Source organism: Cervus elaphus, chromosome 24, assembly GCF_910594005.1.
Source record: "Cervus elaphus chromosome 24, mCerEla1.1, whole genome shotgun sequence".
Classification (NCBI taxonomy): Eukaryota; Metazoa; Chordata; class Mammalia; order Artiodactyla; family Cervidae; genus Cervus; species Cervus elaphus.
Genome location: NC_057838.1, coordinates 63,307,240 through 63,321,356, shown reverse-complemented (window position 1 = coordinate 63,321,356; position 14,117 = coordinate 63,307,240). Strand labels below are relative to the sequence as shown.

Below are 14,117 nucleotides of genomic sequence, written 5' to 3'. Positions count from 1 at the left end.
TTTTCTTCTAATAATAGCTATCCTCATGAGTGTGAACTGGTATCTTGTTGCGGTTTTGATTTACATTTCCCTGATGACTAATAATGTTAGACATCTTTTCATGTGCTTGTTTGGCCCTTTGCACTTAATTTTTGTTCAAAACTGCTTTAGCTATTTCAGTTTCTTTGCCTTCCCATATAAATTTTGGAATAATCTTGTTTGCAGTTATAAAAGGACTCTTGCTGGAAGTTTGGTAGGAATTGCATTAAATCTGTACACTAATTTGGGGAGAAGCGGCATCCTTATTGTGTTGAGTCTTGTAATCCTTGCACACAGTATGTCTCTCCATTTATTTAGATCCTTGATGTCTTTCATCAGCGTTTTGTAGCATATCAATCCTGTTAACTCTACTTGTTAGATTCATGTTATTTAATTTTTTTGTGCAATTATGTAATTGTAGATTTTTACTTACACATGTTAATTGATAGCATGTGGAAATACAGTTGATTTTCTGTGATGACATTGTGTCCTGGGGCTTACATACTGTGACCTTGCTGAACTCACTCATTGGTTCTAGGTTATTTCTGGGTGGCGTTTGGCATTTTTGTGTGTGTGTGGGGAGGGGGCTATGGAGCTTGGTAGATTGCCTTGGATTTTGTACATAGACCATTGTGTCATTGGTAGATAAGGATACTATTATTTCTTATTTTCTGGTGTGTATTCCTTTTATTTCATTTTGTTGCCTTACTGCACTGGCTGGAACTTTCAGAACTGTGTATAATAGCAATGGTAGGAGTAGACAATCTTGCCTTTATCATCTTCTTAGGGAAGAGTATTCCGTCTTTTACCAGTAACTATGAAGTTAGCTAAAGGTCTTTTATAGATGTTCTTTATCAAGTTGAGGCAATTCCCCCTATTCCTAGTATTTTTAGAGTGTTTATCATGAATATGTGTTGAATTTTGTCAAATGCTTTTTCTGTTGTACATCCCTGATTGAGAGGGTCATGTGATTTATTTTTCTGGTAACCTGTTTTTATGGTGGATTATATTGATTAAGTTTTGCATATTGAATCTGCTTTGGATCCCTAAAATAAACCCTACTTGGTTGCAGTGTATGATTAATTCTTTTCATATATCGATGAATTCTATTTGCTAGTATTTTGTTAAAGGTTTTTGCGTCTATATTCCTGAGGGATATTGGTCTATAGTTTCCTCTCTTTTTGTACTCTCTTTTGTCTAATTTAAGTATTAGGCTAATACTGACTTCAGTTTGAGTTGTTCTTTTCTCTTCTGTTTTCTGGAAGAGATTGTTTAGAATTGGTATTAGTTCTGTTTTAAATGTTGGTGGAATTCTCCAGGTCTCAGCCTGGAGACCTTCTTTTCGGGACTTTAAAAATTACAAAATCAATTTCCTTATTAGCTCTAGGGCTATTATAATGATCAGGGTCTCGTTTTGGTGGGGGGGAGGGGAGAGGGGAAGGTGAGCTAGGGGTAACATAGCTCCGGAATCTGCAGTTCACACTTACAGAGGAGGACACCAAGTGGTCCTGTTTCCTGTCCATCTGACCTCAGGGAGCTCCCATGCCCCAGATATGATGGGCAGTCAGACGCTGGGTTTGGTTATCCCTATGCAGAGTCAGGATATTTTCCCCGATTCAAAAAGTGAGTTATCCTGGCGGCAGGTAGCTGTCGACCATTTCTGCATCCCCTGCAGTGGGTTCCCAGTCAGTACAGCACTGTGTTTGCTCTATCCTTTGATGCCTGTGGCAGATGCCGTCTCCTTGGTGTTCTCATACATGGGGTCCTCGAAGACGTAACTGGTGAGCTGAGTGGGGGGCCTCGAAGTAACCACCAGGGGGCAGTCAGAGCTGAAACCACCTTTAGTTAGAGCCCATTTGTTAAGACCAGGAAGGTCCCCCTTTCTTGCGTTTTCCCAGGGCTTTCTCCAGACCACAGTGCTCAGAACTCTTAATAGCAGAACCAGCCTCAGCAGTCTAGACCAGTCATTGATTGTCTCATGTAATCAAACAGGAGAAGAGATGGGGGATGAAGTGCTGCCAAGGCTCTTGCCCTGCGTGGTCAGCATCCTCCTCCCACTGCAGACTGCTTCATCACACGCGGAAGTTGATGGAGCACCTGCCAGCTCCTTGTTACTTGGAGCAGTTCTCATCATCATTGTGCTGTTACAGAGGATTCATAGTAGATATATTATTAAACATTATTAACACATAGTTAATAACTTTATTTATGTTACATAGCTATGTAGAGATCATCTTATATCTAGATGATAATGAATATTCATGATAGATTGTTGTTGTACTAGCCATCAAGCGTTGTGGTTATTTGAAGATTTACTGTATCTGGTGGTGAAGGTTTAGTCGCTAACTCGAGTCCGACTCTTGCGACCCCATGGACAGTAGCCTGCCAGTCTCCTCTGTCCCTGGAATTCTCTAGACAAGAATACTGGAGTGGGTTGCCATTTCCTTCTTGAAGGGATCTTCCCAACCCAGAAATTGAACCCAGGTCTCCTGCATTGCAGGCAGATTCTTTACCAACTGAGCTATGAGGGAAGCCTTACTGTATCTACTTACGTATGTAAGAAAGTTTTGAGGGAAATGAGTAGAAAATTCACAATGCCTCCTGCTCAGTCTTCATATGCTTTTCTAAATTTAACTGAAGGAACCTGTGGTCCATTTTGACTATCACTTTTAGTGAAACTGCCATTTTTTTTCTACCATATTACTTTATTTTCACAAAAATTTGTTGATTTTCTGGGTAGCCATTAAGGATGGAGTTGGTATTTTAATTTCAATAAATGTTTACTGAACTATTTAGGGGATGTGTAAGACCGTTATTACCTCAAGGAATTTGAAGTCCACTGGACTGATAAGAACAGACAAATATCACGCTTTAGACGGAGGCTGCACATCTCAAACGTGGAATAGCCTTACTTGTCTGACACGTGAATAAGATTTTGGTTTGGATGGACAGCTGGGCCTACCTGGCTTTGTGCTGGGGGTTGCTGAATAACGTGGGGGATTGGTAGGTTCCTGAGGTCTGAAGGCAAGTGCTTCAGGGCATCTCCAGGCAGTCCACCTCCTGCATTGCTGATGGACATGGCTGCATTATTTGCTGAGGCTAATTAGCACTAAAACTCTATGGGGGTGTTGGAGAAAGGATGATTGATTGTGTAATTATGGTTAAGAAACTGAAGTTTTTTTTAAAAAAAAAAAAAAGGCAAGTGGTGGTAGCCGGCCCATACAGGCCATTCATGACTCCTGTGTGAATGCCTCTATTTCAGGCTGAGCTCACTTCCTTTTCGAAAGGAGCGAGTGTTTTTGTATTAGGCACTGTATCTCAGTGTTGGGTTCCACAAGGTGTAGACAGTTCATCCTAGTTCAGCAGGGGAGTCTCTGAAAATCAGGTGTGATGTGGGTGGGGCACGGGGTGGTATCTTAAATAAGTGATCAGTGTCTTTCCCTTTCTAGAGAATGTGTTCACCTCTCTCTTCATTTGTTCCCTGTGACTCTAGAGCAGAGGACAGCAAAGCTTTTTCTGTAAAGAAGCAGGTGGTAAATATTTTTGGTTTTGCGGGCCAATGGTCACTATCACAGCTACTCAGCTTTGCTATTGTATGGGCATGTCTGTGTTCAGAAACAAAAACTTTATATATGGTTACTGAAAATTGGATTTTATATGATTTTCATACGTCATGAAATGTGAGGCTTGATTTTTTTCAACCATTTAAAAATGTAAAACCTGTACCTAGCACAAAAACAAGAGGCAGGGAGGCCAGATTTTGGCCCATAACCATGGTTTGTTCACCCTTTTTTTAAAGGAATTAAAAATAACTTCTGTGAAATTCTCAATATAAGGACATTTTCTTTCTTTCTTTCTTTCTTTTCTTTCTTTCTCTCCTTTCTTTCTCTTCTTTCTTTCCTCACTTATGTAGCACATCATATGTGCCATGCACTGTTTTAAATGCCTTGCATTAAATGCCAATATAATCCTCACAATAACCCCATGAAGGAGGTACTGTTTACCCCACTTTTGCAGATTCGTGAACTGAGTCAGTGAAGTTAAATGACTAGCCCAGGGTTACACTGCTAGTAAGTGGCAGAACCTAGATTTGAACCCAGAGTAATTAATAATTTAGCTGGTAATTTAGTTCCAGAGTATCTGTTCTTATCTACCATGATAACTGTCTCTCTTAAAGAGACAATTATTGACTTTCTAGCCAGAAGGAATTTTACAGATTAACTCATGCCTACTCATTTTTATAGGCTCATCCTTACCCACAAGATTCACAGCTTTTATGATTCAAATGTGAACCTTAGTGAAATTATGGATTACTACTTGTCATGCAATTTCAGCATCTCTTGTGACTGCCTAAAAGCTTAGTCTTAAACCCCACTGATCCCAAGGGGATTTTGTCTGCACAGGCAAGGCACTTAACTGTTCGCTTACTGTTTTATTTATGTTCATTGTGGGTTCCTTGAAGGTAGGAGCAATAGTATCAAAATGTTTCCCATCAAACAGAAATCTATTCTGGGTGTAGCTTTTGCTTTCTTTGGGGATGCCTGTCTCAGATTACTCCCAGCTCAGATTTTGCCCTCTGCTTTTCCTGCCTGAGTAAGCGACTAGTTGAATCTTGAGTGTTACCTGCCTTTGACAGGAACAGAGTTCGTGGTGTCATGCTACACTATCTGTGTGCTGATCCAAAGATACCTGGGCACGGTCGGGAATGAAAGGTTTCTTAGTCTTTCCAAGGAAGAAAATGGGAAGAGAGGTGTGTGGGTGTGTGGGTGTGTGTGTGTGGGTGTGTGTGTGTGTGGGTGTGTGTGTGTGAAGGCAAATCACAACTTAGGTAGACCTGAGGTGCTCAGAATTTCCAGATGCATTTGTTCAGTCAGGGTCTCAGACACCACTAACTAGGAGGGATCTGCAGGTACCTCTGGTGCAGGGGTTCACATGCTAAAGGCATTCTGCAGAATTGTTGCAAAGGGCCCTCAAATCAACACCTGCACCAATCTGTGGGCCAGATAAATTATATTGTTTAGGTGTAGGTACAGCTATTTTTCAAATGCATGTAGGTGTCATCACCAAAGACAAATTAGTTGTTCCCCTTAACTGAGCACGGAATTCAGATGTAATCTGGCTAGTATATCCCAAGATAGGCCTGTCGTCTCTTTAGCTGAGCTTTTTTGGGAAATCAGGTCACCCAGTTGGTGCACATACAGCTTGTTCTTTTGTCTTCTGTTTACTTTCTACATAAAAAATAAATGCACAGAAGTTTAACACAGCAAATTGAATACACATTTTATCCTCCATTCCTTCCTGTAATACTATTAAAATGATAGTAAGAGGGAGAAGGGGGCTCCTTGGGTGGCTCAGTGGTAAAGAATCCACCTGCCCTTGCAGGAGACACCCAGTTAGATCTCTGGATCAGGAAGCTTCCCTGGAGGGGGAAATGGCAACCCACTCCAGCATTCTTGCCTGGGAAATCCCATGGACAGACAAGCCTGGTGGGCTACAGTCCATGGGGTTGCAAAAAGTCAGACACGACTCAGCACACGGAAGAGGGAGAAGAGAGATCAGCAAATGACAGGTCATTGGAATGTCGAAGCCAAGAAGCAAGTGTGATGGACTTAGTGAACCTGAGGAACTGAAAGTTCTTGCTGGAGGTGGGGGGAGAGAAACTAACAAGAAAGAGGATTTGTAATGCGGAACCCTGGATTAGCTCCAGAACTGGAGAAACCAAATACTGAAAACAGAAGATTAGTCGAAAGTCTGTGTGAAAAACAGATGTCTACAGCCCCTCCCCTACTCTCCCAGGAGACAGAAATTTTAGTCTTAGATATTGAATCAGAGGCACACCAAGCACAGAAGATGGGATGGAGCATGGAGCAAAACTGAAAATAGGGGCTTTAAGGCAAAGTTATAAATAGTGACTGGTAGAACAATTCCCCTCTCTCTCGGTTTTCAGAATATTTGCAGGCAGGTGCTCCCATGCAAAAGACTGAAAGATCTTTCTCTGATAAATATAGTTCCAGAGAAGAAGTCCTAAAGATACTGCCTACTTTGAGGGATCCTCAAAAAATGGCAGATTCTTCTTGCCTGATTACACTAATGTGAAGTGCACAAGTTGATGAGCTTAGCCCACATAAGCAGAGCTTTCCAGCAGCTTCTAAAAGTCTGAGCAGATAGCCAGGTGTTATGAGACACTTAAAGGACACAAAAGATAGAGTCCAAAACAAATGGAAGAGAAAGAACTCAAAGGAAACAGTAAAAGCAAGGAGGAGAAGGAAAAATTTTAATTATATTATCTTGAGAGAGATTAGAGAAAATATTCCATTCATAAAAGATGAACTAGATTCTTTAAATAAATAAAAGGAACCTCCAGAAAACAAGACTTCTTGGAAATTAAAAGTGTGGTAGCAAGTATGAAAAATACCACACAGAAATAGTGAAAGGTAAAGTTAAGTAGATTCCCAGAAGATAGACCAAATGAAAGAGATGAAAAATTGGGGAGAAGAGATAAATTATAGAGTTATATCATTCCAAGAGGTCTGATACCTAACTAATGGGAATATGAGATGAAATAAACAGGAGAGAGGAGGAACTTATCAAAGAAATGGTACGGAAAGATGTTCTTAGAACTGAAATAATGTCTACAGAATGATGCTGCACCGTAAATAAAAGAAAATCGACTCCCAAGTTACAGCCTTATGAGGTTTCAGATATCTGAGGAAAAAGAGAAAGTCCCAAAAGCCTCTAGAGAGAACAGTCACATACTTAGGGTTAGTATTCAAAATGGCATTAACTTTCTTGAAAGTAACAAACAAGTAACAGGGAAGACAGTGGGATGATACCTTTGAAATTCTGAAAGAGGGGAATTCCCTGGCAGTCTAGTGGTTAGTATTCCACACTTTCACTGTCAAGGCACGGTGAATCCTGTGGTAGATCCCTGGTTGAGGAATTAAGATCCCACAGCACCGCCCCCCCCCCAAAAAAAAAATTCTCAACACAGAATTTTATAGCCAGCTAAAGTACCACCCAAGTTTAAGGGTAACAAAGACATTTTCAGACATTTTGTGTATATGCCCTTAGATATTGTGATATAATAAGAAATATATATTTGATCTTTGTCCCTGATTCCTGGCACAGAGCTCCAAAAACCCTTGTAACTTTCTGAATTGTAAGGTTGATAAGAGCATCTTCTGTTGTAATACTTGCCTTTTGTTCCCAGTTCCCAACCCAAGAGCTTCTAAAACCCTTGGAATTTTCTAAGTAATAGGGTTAAGAGGAGAAGTCAGCCATACCTGAGTTTATGCTAATGAGGTAACTCTTTGTGGGCCCCCTCATAGCTTCAGAATGGGGGCTGGTTGCCAGAAGAACCAACCATGTGATTAGAGGTTTGGAACTTTCAGCACCACCTCGCTGCCTCTAGAGAGGGGAGAGGGACTGGAGATGGTGTTAATCACCAGTGAGCAATGAGTTAATCAGTCATGCTTACTTAAAAATACCCTTCTAGCAAATTATCAAACCTAAAGAGGGGGATTGTGGGGCACCCCACCACTCTTCTGACCTTATAACTGATTGGTCAGAAGTACGAGTGGCCCAGACTTGCAGTTGGCATCTGAAGCAGGAGGAGTCTGGTGGAACTGAGTCCTTAACCTGTTAGGGGTCCACACTAACTCTAGATAGTATCAGATTTGAATTCAATTGTAGGATACTTTAGCCGCCTGATGCGAAGAACTGACTCATAAGAAAAGACCCTGATGCTGGGAAAGATTGAAAGCAGGAGGAGAGCGGGATGACAGAGGATGAGATGGTCGGATGGCATCACCGACTCGATGGACATGAGTTTGAGCAAACTCCAGGAGCTGGTGATTGACAGAGAAGCTGGCGTACTGCAGTCCATGGGGTTGTAGAGTCGGGAGTGACTGAGTGACTGAACTGAACTGTAGGATACCAACTGGTGTCTGGAAAGTTGGAGAATTGGTTGGTGTGAGAACAGAGCCAACACTGTCAGATACGCTCTGAGTTAAAAACAGTTCATAGTACACCCTTTTTAAAGACCCTCTGCTAGAAGACACTTTTCACCAGAAAAAGGGAATTAATTTAAAAGAGGATAAAATGGGATCCAAGAAACAGGGATTCCAATACAGGTTAGGAGAAAGGAATTCCCAGAAAGAGTTCTAGTGTAGATACATCACAAGAACAAACTGATAGAGTAGTTGATGGAACATATTAAAGGGAGTTCAGTACTTTATTATTATCTTCAGGAAAAATAGACTTTATACCAACAAAGAAATGCAATCATAGTATACATCTTGGCTTGCTACAAGTAATATTCACATAGACCTAATAATGCAACTCTTAATGCTAATTTAACCAAAATTTGTCATAATTCTATAGAAAAATTGAGAGTAGGCGGTGTAGTATGTGAAGAAAGCATCAGAACAAAATCCTAATCTTCCATCATAAGAATTAAATAGATAACATCATAGTTATATTTTGCTGTATAACAAATTACCCTATAACCTAGTGACTTAAAATATCAGATGTTTATTACCTCACAGTTTCTGTGGGTCACGAATTGAGAAGTCCTCATGGGGTTGCAGTCCAGGTGTCACCCTGGGCTGTGGTCCTCTGGACCTCTCCTTAGTGAAAGTCACTCAGTCATGTCCAACTCTTTGCGACCCCATAGACTATACAGTCCATGGAATGCTCCAGGCCAGAATACTGGGGTGGGGAGCCGTTCCCTTCTCCAGGAGATCTTTCCAACCCCTGGATTGAACCCAGGTCTCCTGCATTGCAGGCGGATTCTTTACCATCTGAGCCACCAGGGAAGCCCAGACCTCTCCTTAGGATATGTTGTTGTCTGGCTTCCCTGAGAGTACGTGATCCAGGAAACACAACCAGAAGAATTTCCAGTGTGTTCTATGGTCCAGCCTCGAATGTGACCTACCGTCATCACTACTGCTACGTTCCATCAGTCATGCAGACCAATCCCGAGACATTGTGGAAGGGGCCTGCACAAGGACATGGAAACCAGGAGACCAGGGGTCAGTTAGGACTGTTCGGAGGCTGACTATCACAAGTAATAACTAAAAGTGAAAATTCAAGAGATAATTGTTGTTTATTTGCTAAGTCATGTCCAACTCTTTTGCAACCCCATGGACTGTAGCCTGCCAGGCTCCTCTGTCCATGGGGTTTCCCAGTCAAGAAAACTGGAGTGAGTTGCCATTTCCCCTTCCAGGGTATCGTCCCGACCCAGGGATGGAACCCACGTCTCCTGCATTGGCAGGTGATTCTTTACCACTGAGTCACCCGAGAAGCCTCAAGAAATAATAATATAGGCATATTACTTAGAAAGGTGGAGAGAAATACCACAAGAAAGAGGCTGCCCCTAGGAGCAGGGATCAGGGGACCAGAAACTTCTGGTTTTCATTATAAGCCTTGTAGAACAATTTCAAGAAATATTGTGTGTATTGGTATGATTTTTTTTTGATTTTTTTTTTTTAATTATGAAAAACCCTTAAAGCATGCAGCCATATAATATCACCAACACTGGTAGTAGAACAACACATGGACTATATGACGAACATATAGAATCTGAATCTGATGAGGATCCTTTGGTATTTAGAAGGTTGTGTGCCTGTTCTTGAAGCAGTTAACAGATAATAAACCTAAAGTTCAGTGAAAAAGAGGACACAGTGACACAGCCTGAGCTAGAGTCCTTGAATAAATGTGACCCAAAGAGATGAGCATGAGGGAGTGAAATGGCTTTGGCATTTCACTAATGTGGGACTTGGATGAAAAAGGAAGGAAAAAACCAGACTGTTTTGCTCTTTCTGAAGAGTAGAAAGTTCTTAAGTGGACATGTTTATGTGTCTTGGGGCTATAAATGGCAAAGCTTGTTAAAAGGAATATCCTTTTGGCAGACAGTGGGAAAGCACTCTGGAGAACTCCCCAGGATTAAGAATGTGTCCGTGAGGGTTTGGTACAGATTAGAGAGAGTCTGCCTCTGTCCCTGTGAGCCCTGTGAGCTGTGCAGAGTGCCAGCCAGTCCACAGCCCGAGTCCTTCCAGCTGCTGCCAGGGTCACGTTCCTAAGAGAAGTCTGGGCTCCTTGTGGTCTACCACAGCCTGCTTGGCACCCCGGGACCCCATAAAATCCGTGCCCATGATATGTGCTCTGTCCTTGATCCCCACATGTGCCCCCCGCCCACCAGCACTTTTCAAGCCTGGTCTTGTTTCTCCTCATCTCTTCCTGTCACTATGTGTTTACTCTTCTTTAGGAGCCTCCTGTTAGGTGCTTCAGGGCTCTTGGCTAGTTTATCTCTTCCGTCTGAAAATTGGGATCAGGTAAAAGGGTTCAGGAAGTCAGGTCTTTGAGTTGCTAAGAGATGTTTGGAGGGGTGCAGTGAAGACTGCTGTGTAAATAAAAACTTCTGACTACTTTAATACCTCTTGAAAATGTGCTATTTGCATTCTCCTACTGTAACTGAGTATGCTGAATTTAAAATACTTCAGGGTCTCTGTGGAACGCCTCATCCGTCACATACTGGGATGCCTTCAGTACCACTCCATTGGGCAAACAGTTGACCCGTGGAAGGAATAGGGTGGGTTTTCACATTTGCATTACTCAACATCTGTCTTTTTATTTTACTTTGCCCACAGATTGGGGACCACAAATTCAGTGCTCACCGGATCGTCTTAGCAGCCTCTATCCCGTATTTCCATGCTATGTTTACAAATGACATGATGGAGTGCAAGCAGGATGAGATTGTAATGCAAGGAATGGACCCAAGGTACGAAATTCGTCCATCAGTTTCCACTACCTACTTTCAGCCTTGTGTTTGGTACCCTTTGAGGGCCTTCCAGTGGGACCCGGTATCTAGCAGAGCTCTACACACATTGTAGGTGCCCAGTAAACAAGCTAGAATGTCAGCCACTGGCCTGAGACAGGGTTAAAATAAGGAGTTTTGATGTGTTTTTCCTCTATTAGAGTAACATGTCTCATAGGAACTAGGGTTCAGTACAGAGTTGGTGGTGTATTATTCTCTTCACTTTTCTCCCAGCCTTTTAAGCTGACAAAGTAGTCTTTCCAATAAGTGTCTTCATTCATTACCCTTTTCCTTAGTCAGGAACAGCGTTATTCATTAGAGCTTCCTGTATTGATGGAGATGTTCTGTTTGTTGTCTCCAAAATGGTAGCCCCTAGCACATGCAGCTGTTGAGCACCTGATATGTGGCTGGTGGGACTGAGAGACTGAATTTTAAATATTATTTAATTTTAATTAATTTGAATTTAATTTTAGGGGAATCCCCTAGTTGTCCAGTGGTTAGCACCCCACGCTTTCACTGCCAGGAGCCCAGGTTCAGTCCCTGGTTGGGTAACTAAGATCCTGCAAGCCACGCAGCATAGCCAAAAAATAAGTAAATAATAATAAATTTGGTTTTACATAGCCACGTGTGATTTAAATACTGTCGTGATCAGGAGAGTTTTTCCATGAAGAGAATCTAGATGTAAGGACAGCTTTAAATAAGTGCGTAAATGATGCACTTTCAGGGTTTCCAGTTCTGCCTCCTGACCCTAAAATTCATCTAGGGCAGAATTTCTCAGCCTCAGCACTGCTGACATCTGGGGACAATGATTCTTTGTTATGGAGGGCTTTGTGGGACACTGAAAGACGTTTAGATGGGGCATATCTCATAGTATGCCTTTTTTATTTTTCTCCCTGGAGAAGGGAAAGGCTACCCACTCCAGTACTCTGGCCTGGAAAATTCCATGGACTACAATCCATGGAATCGCAAAGAGTCAGACACAACTGAGTGACTTTCATTTTCTTACGCCTTTTTTGGGCCTTGAGAGGAGAAAAGGCGTATTTATATGAGGTAAAAGAGTTTACTGCAAGTCTGTGAATTGGGGCTGTTCGTTTATAACCTCGGCTACATTCAGAGGTCCATGGTGCACCTCCTCTGCCTGGCATTGTGCTGGGGTCTGGGCACACAGCAGCCAAGAGGACACACAGGATGATTCTTGTTGGGGGAAAGACAAGAAACAAACCAAAGACTCTAAAATATTAGCCAGTAACCTGTCCTTTGTCACCTAACGTCTTAATCTACCAGCGGTGAAAACTCGAAGGAGGAGCTAGGAGACTGCAGTGTCCTTGGATGCCTGAAGGTGACCTGCCCTAGTACCTGGAGAGGGTTTTTATACCACTGAAGGGCTGCAGTCCCAGGCTAGCTACTGTCAGGAAAGACACAGCAGTGTGTCTATCTCCACGGGCAGTTGAACACTGTCTTCTCTGAGGTCTGCGTCTGTTGGAGCCGTGCTAATCACCACGCACCATCCAAGTGCCTCATTTAACAGGTAGACAGAGCACCTGTGATCTGTGCTTCTGTAGGCACTGAGACACAGCGTTGAGGAAACAGCACCTCTTATTCTGCCAGCTTTCTAGTATCAGTGATCTGGCAGTAAACAAATGCACGATATAGCTGGGAATCGAAGAGAAAATGAGGTAGCAGAACAAAGGCTGGCAAATGATGGTGGGGATCTATGCTATCTCAGGGTGATCAGGGAAGCCCTCTGTGTTGAGGTGACATTTGAGGTGAAGTGAGAGAGTAAGCCATCTGGGGGAGGAGCCCTCCAAACAGAGGGAGCCGCCAGTGCAAAGGCCCTGAGGTCAGAGTGTGTTCACCATGTTGGAACAGAGTAAGGGGAAGAGTGGAAGGTGATGAGGGCAGAGGTGGAGAGGGGCCAGACCACATACAGCCCTACAGACAGAACTTGGATTTCATTCTTGGTGTGAATTGGAAGGTAGAAAAAGCCTCATTCTGAAAATTTATCCCAAAGAAATAATCGGAAAACATTATCTGTAATCGCTATTATGCTTACCAATAAAGAAAGAAATTATAGCATATTTATGTGTTGGACTACTATTTAGCACCCATTAAAATTGTTAAACATGGGGAGTTTGCTGGTGATCCAGCGGTTAGGACTCAGTGCTCCCACTGCCATGGCCTGTGTTCAGTCCCTGATTTCGTAACTAAGACCCTGCAAGCCTCACAGTGCAGCCAAAAAAACCATGAAGACAGTGTAGAAACATCGGAAAGGGCTTCAAGATGATTATATCCATACAACTTAAGCATGCAGGCAAGTAGGAAATTAAAATTAATCTAGAAATGACTACAGTTGACTCACTCAGTAGTGAGATTCTGGGTTGTTGCTTTCTTTTGTAGAACTTTCTGTAATAAAAATATTGGGGCAGTAAAGACACCCTAAGAAGTAGGATTATAGCTATGGTGAAATGATGATTATTTTCAGGTCGATTCTCCAAGGACGCAGGCTAATTGTATCTGCGAGTGGGGGGAGGGGGCATCCTCAGGTAACAGTGTCAGCTCACTGAGGGCCCGAGTCTCCTGTGAGCCAAGCCCCGTCTCTGAAGAGCATCTTTCCTCTTTGCTCTAGTGCCCTGGAAGCTCTGATCAACTTTGCCTACAACGGCCACCTCGCCATTGACCAGCAGAATGTGCAGTCGTTGCTGATGGGGGCGAGTTTCCTGCAGCTGCAGAGCATCAAAGACGCCTGCTGCACGTTCCTCCGAGAACGGTGAGGTGATGTGGTGGGCGTGGCCCATGGCGGCGAGCAGACCATTTCATTTCTGGAGTCCTCTGCCAGTTTGCTAGGTCTTGGGGGTGTGGAAAGTCTTATGAAGGAAGTGAGCTGGGAAGATAACTGCAGAAATGACGTTTCTTGAAATCAGTCTGAGGCAGTACCCAGTTCTTTGGGATGAACCTTTGAGGAACAGGATTTATGGAGCCGTGCCTGCACTCTCCCTCAGCCTGACGTGTCCCTCCTCTCCTGGTCCTCTCTCCAGTCTGAACAGCCACCACCAGATTTGGTCAGCATCACCTAACTGTTCCACAGCTGTCCCTGTCTTTGTGTGGATCCTTCCCTGCCTGACTTTCTTAGCCTTCCTTTTTCCTTCTCCTCTGAAAGACCCCGCCCAAACTTCACCTCCTAGGATTCTCTGTCCCCTTTAACCTTTAATCCCCTGGGAACAATCATCATATGCTTTTAGGGTAAGGGCCATGCATTATGGCCTTACCTGTGTCCAGCGCTTGG

At 42.9% G+C, this 14,117-nt stretch overlaps 1 protein-coding gene across 2 annotated transcripts in view; it reads left to right on the top strand.

The window, feature by feature from the left end:
• Positions 1-14,117, top strand: part of KLHL18 (kelch like family member 18) — a 47,394-nt gene that overhangs the window by 13,720 nt on the left and 19,557 nt on the right. For both annotated transcript variants that reach the window (XM_043886058.1, XM_043886057.1), the window contains exons 2-3: positions 10,668-10,798; positions 13,461-13,601. In XM_043886058.1, coding sequence (XP_043741993.1) covers positions 10,668-10,798; positions 13,461-13,601 — 272 coding nt within the window. The remainder of the gene's footprint in view (positions 1-10,667; positions 10,799-13,460; positions 13,602-14,117) is intronic.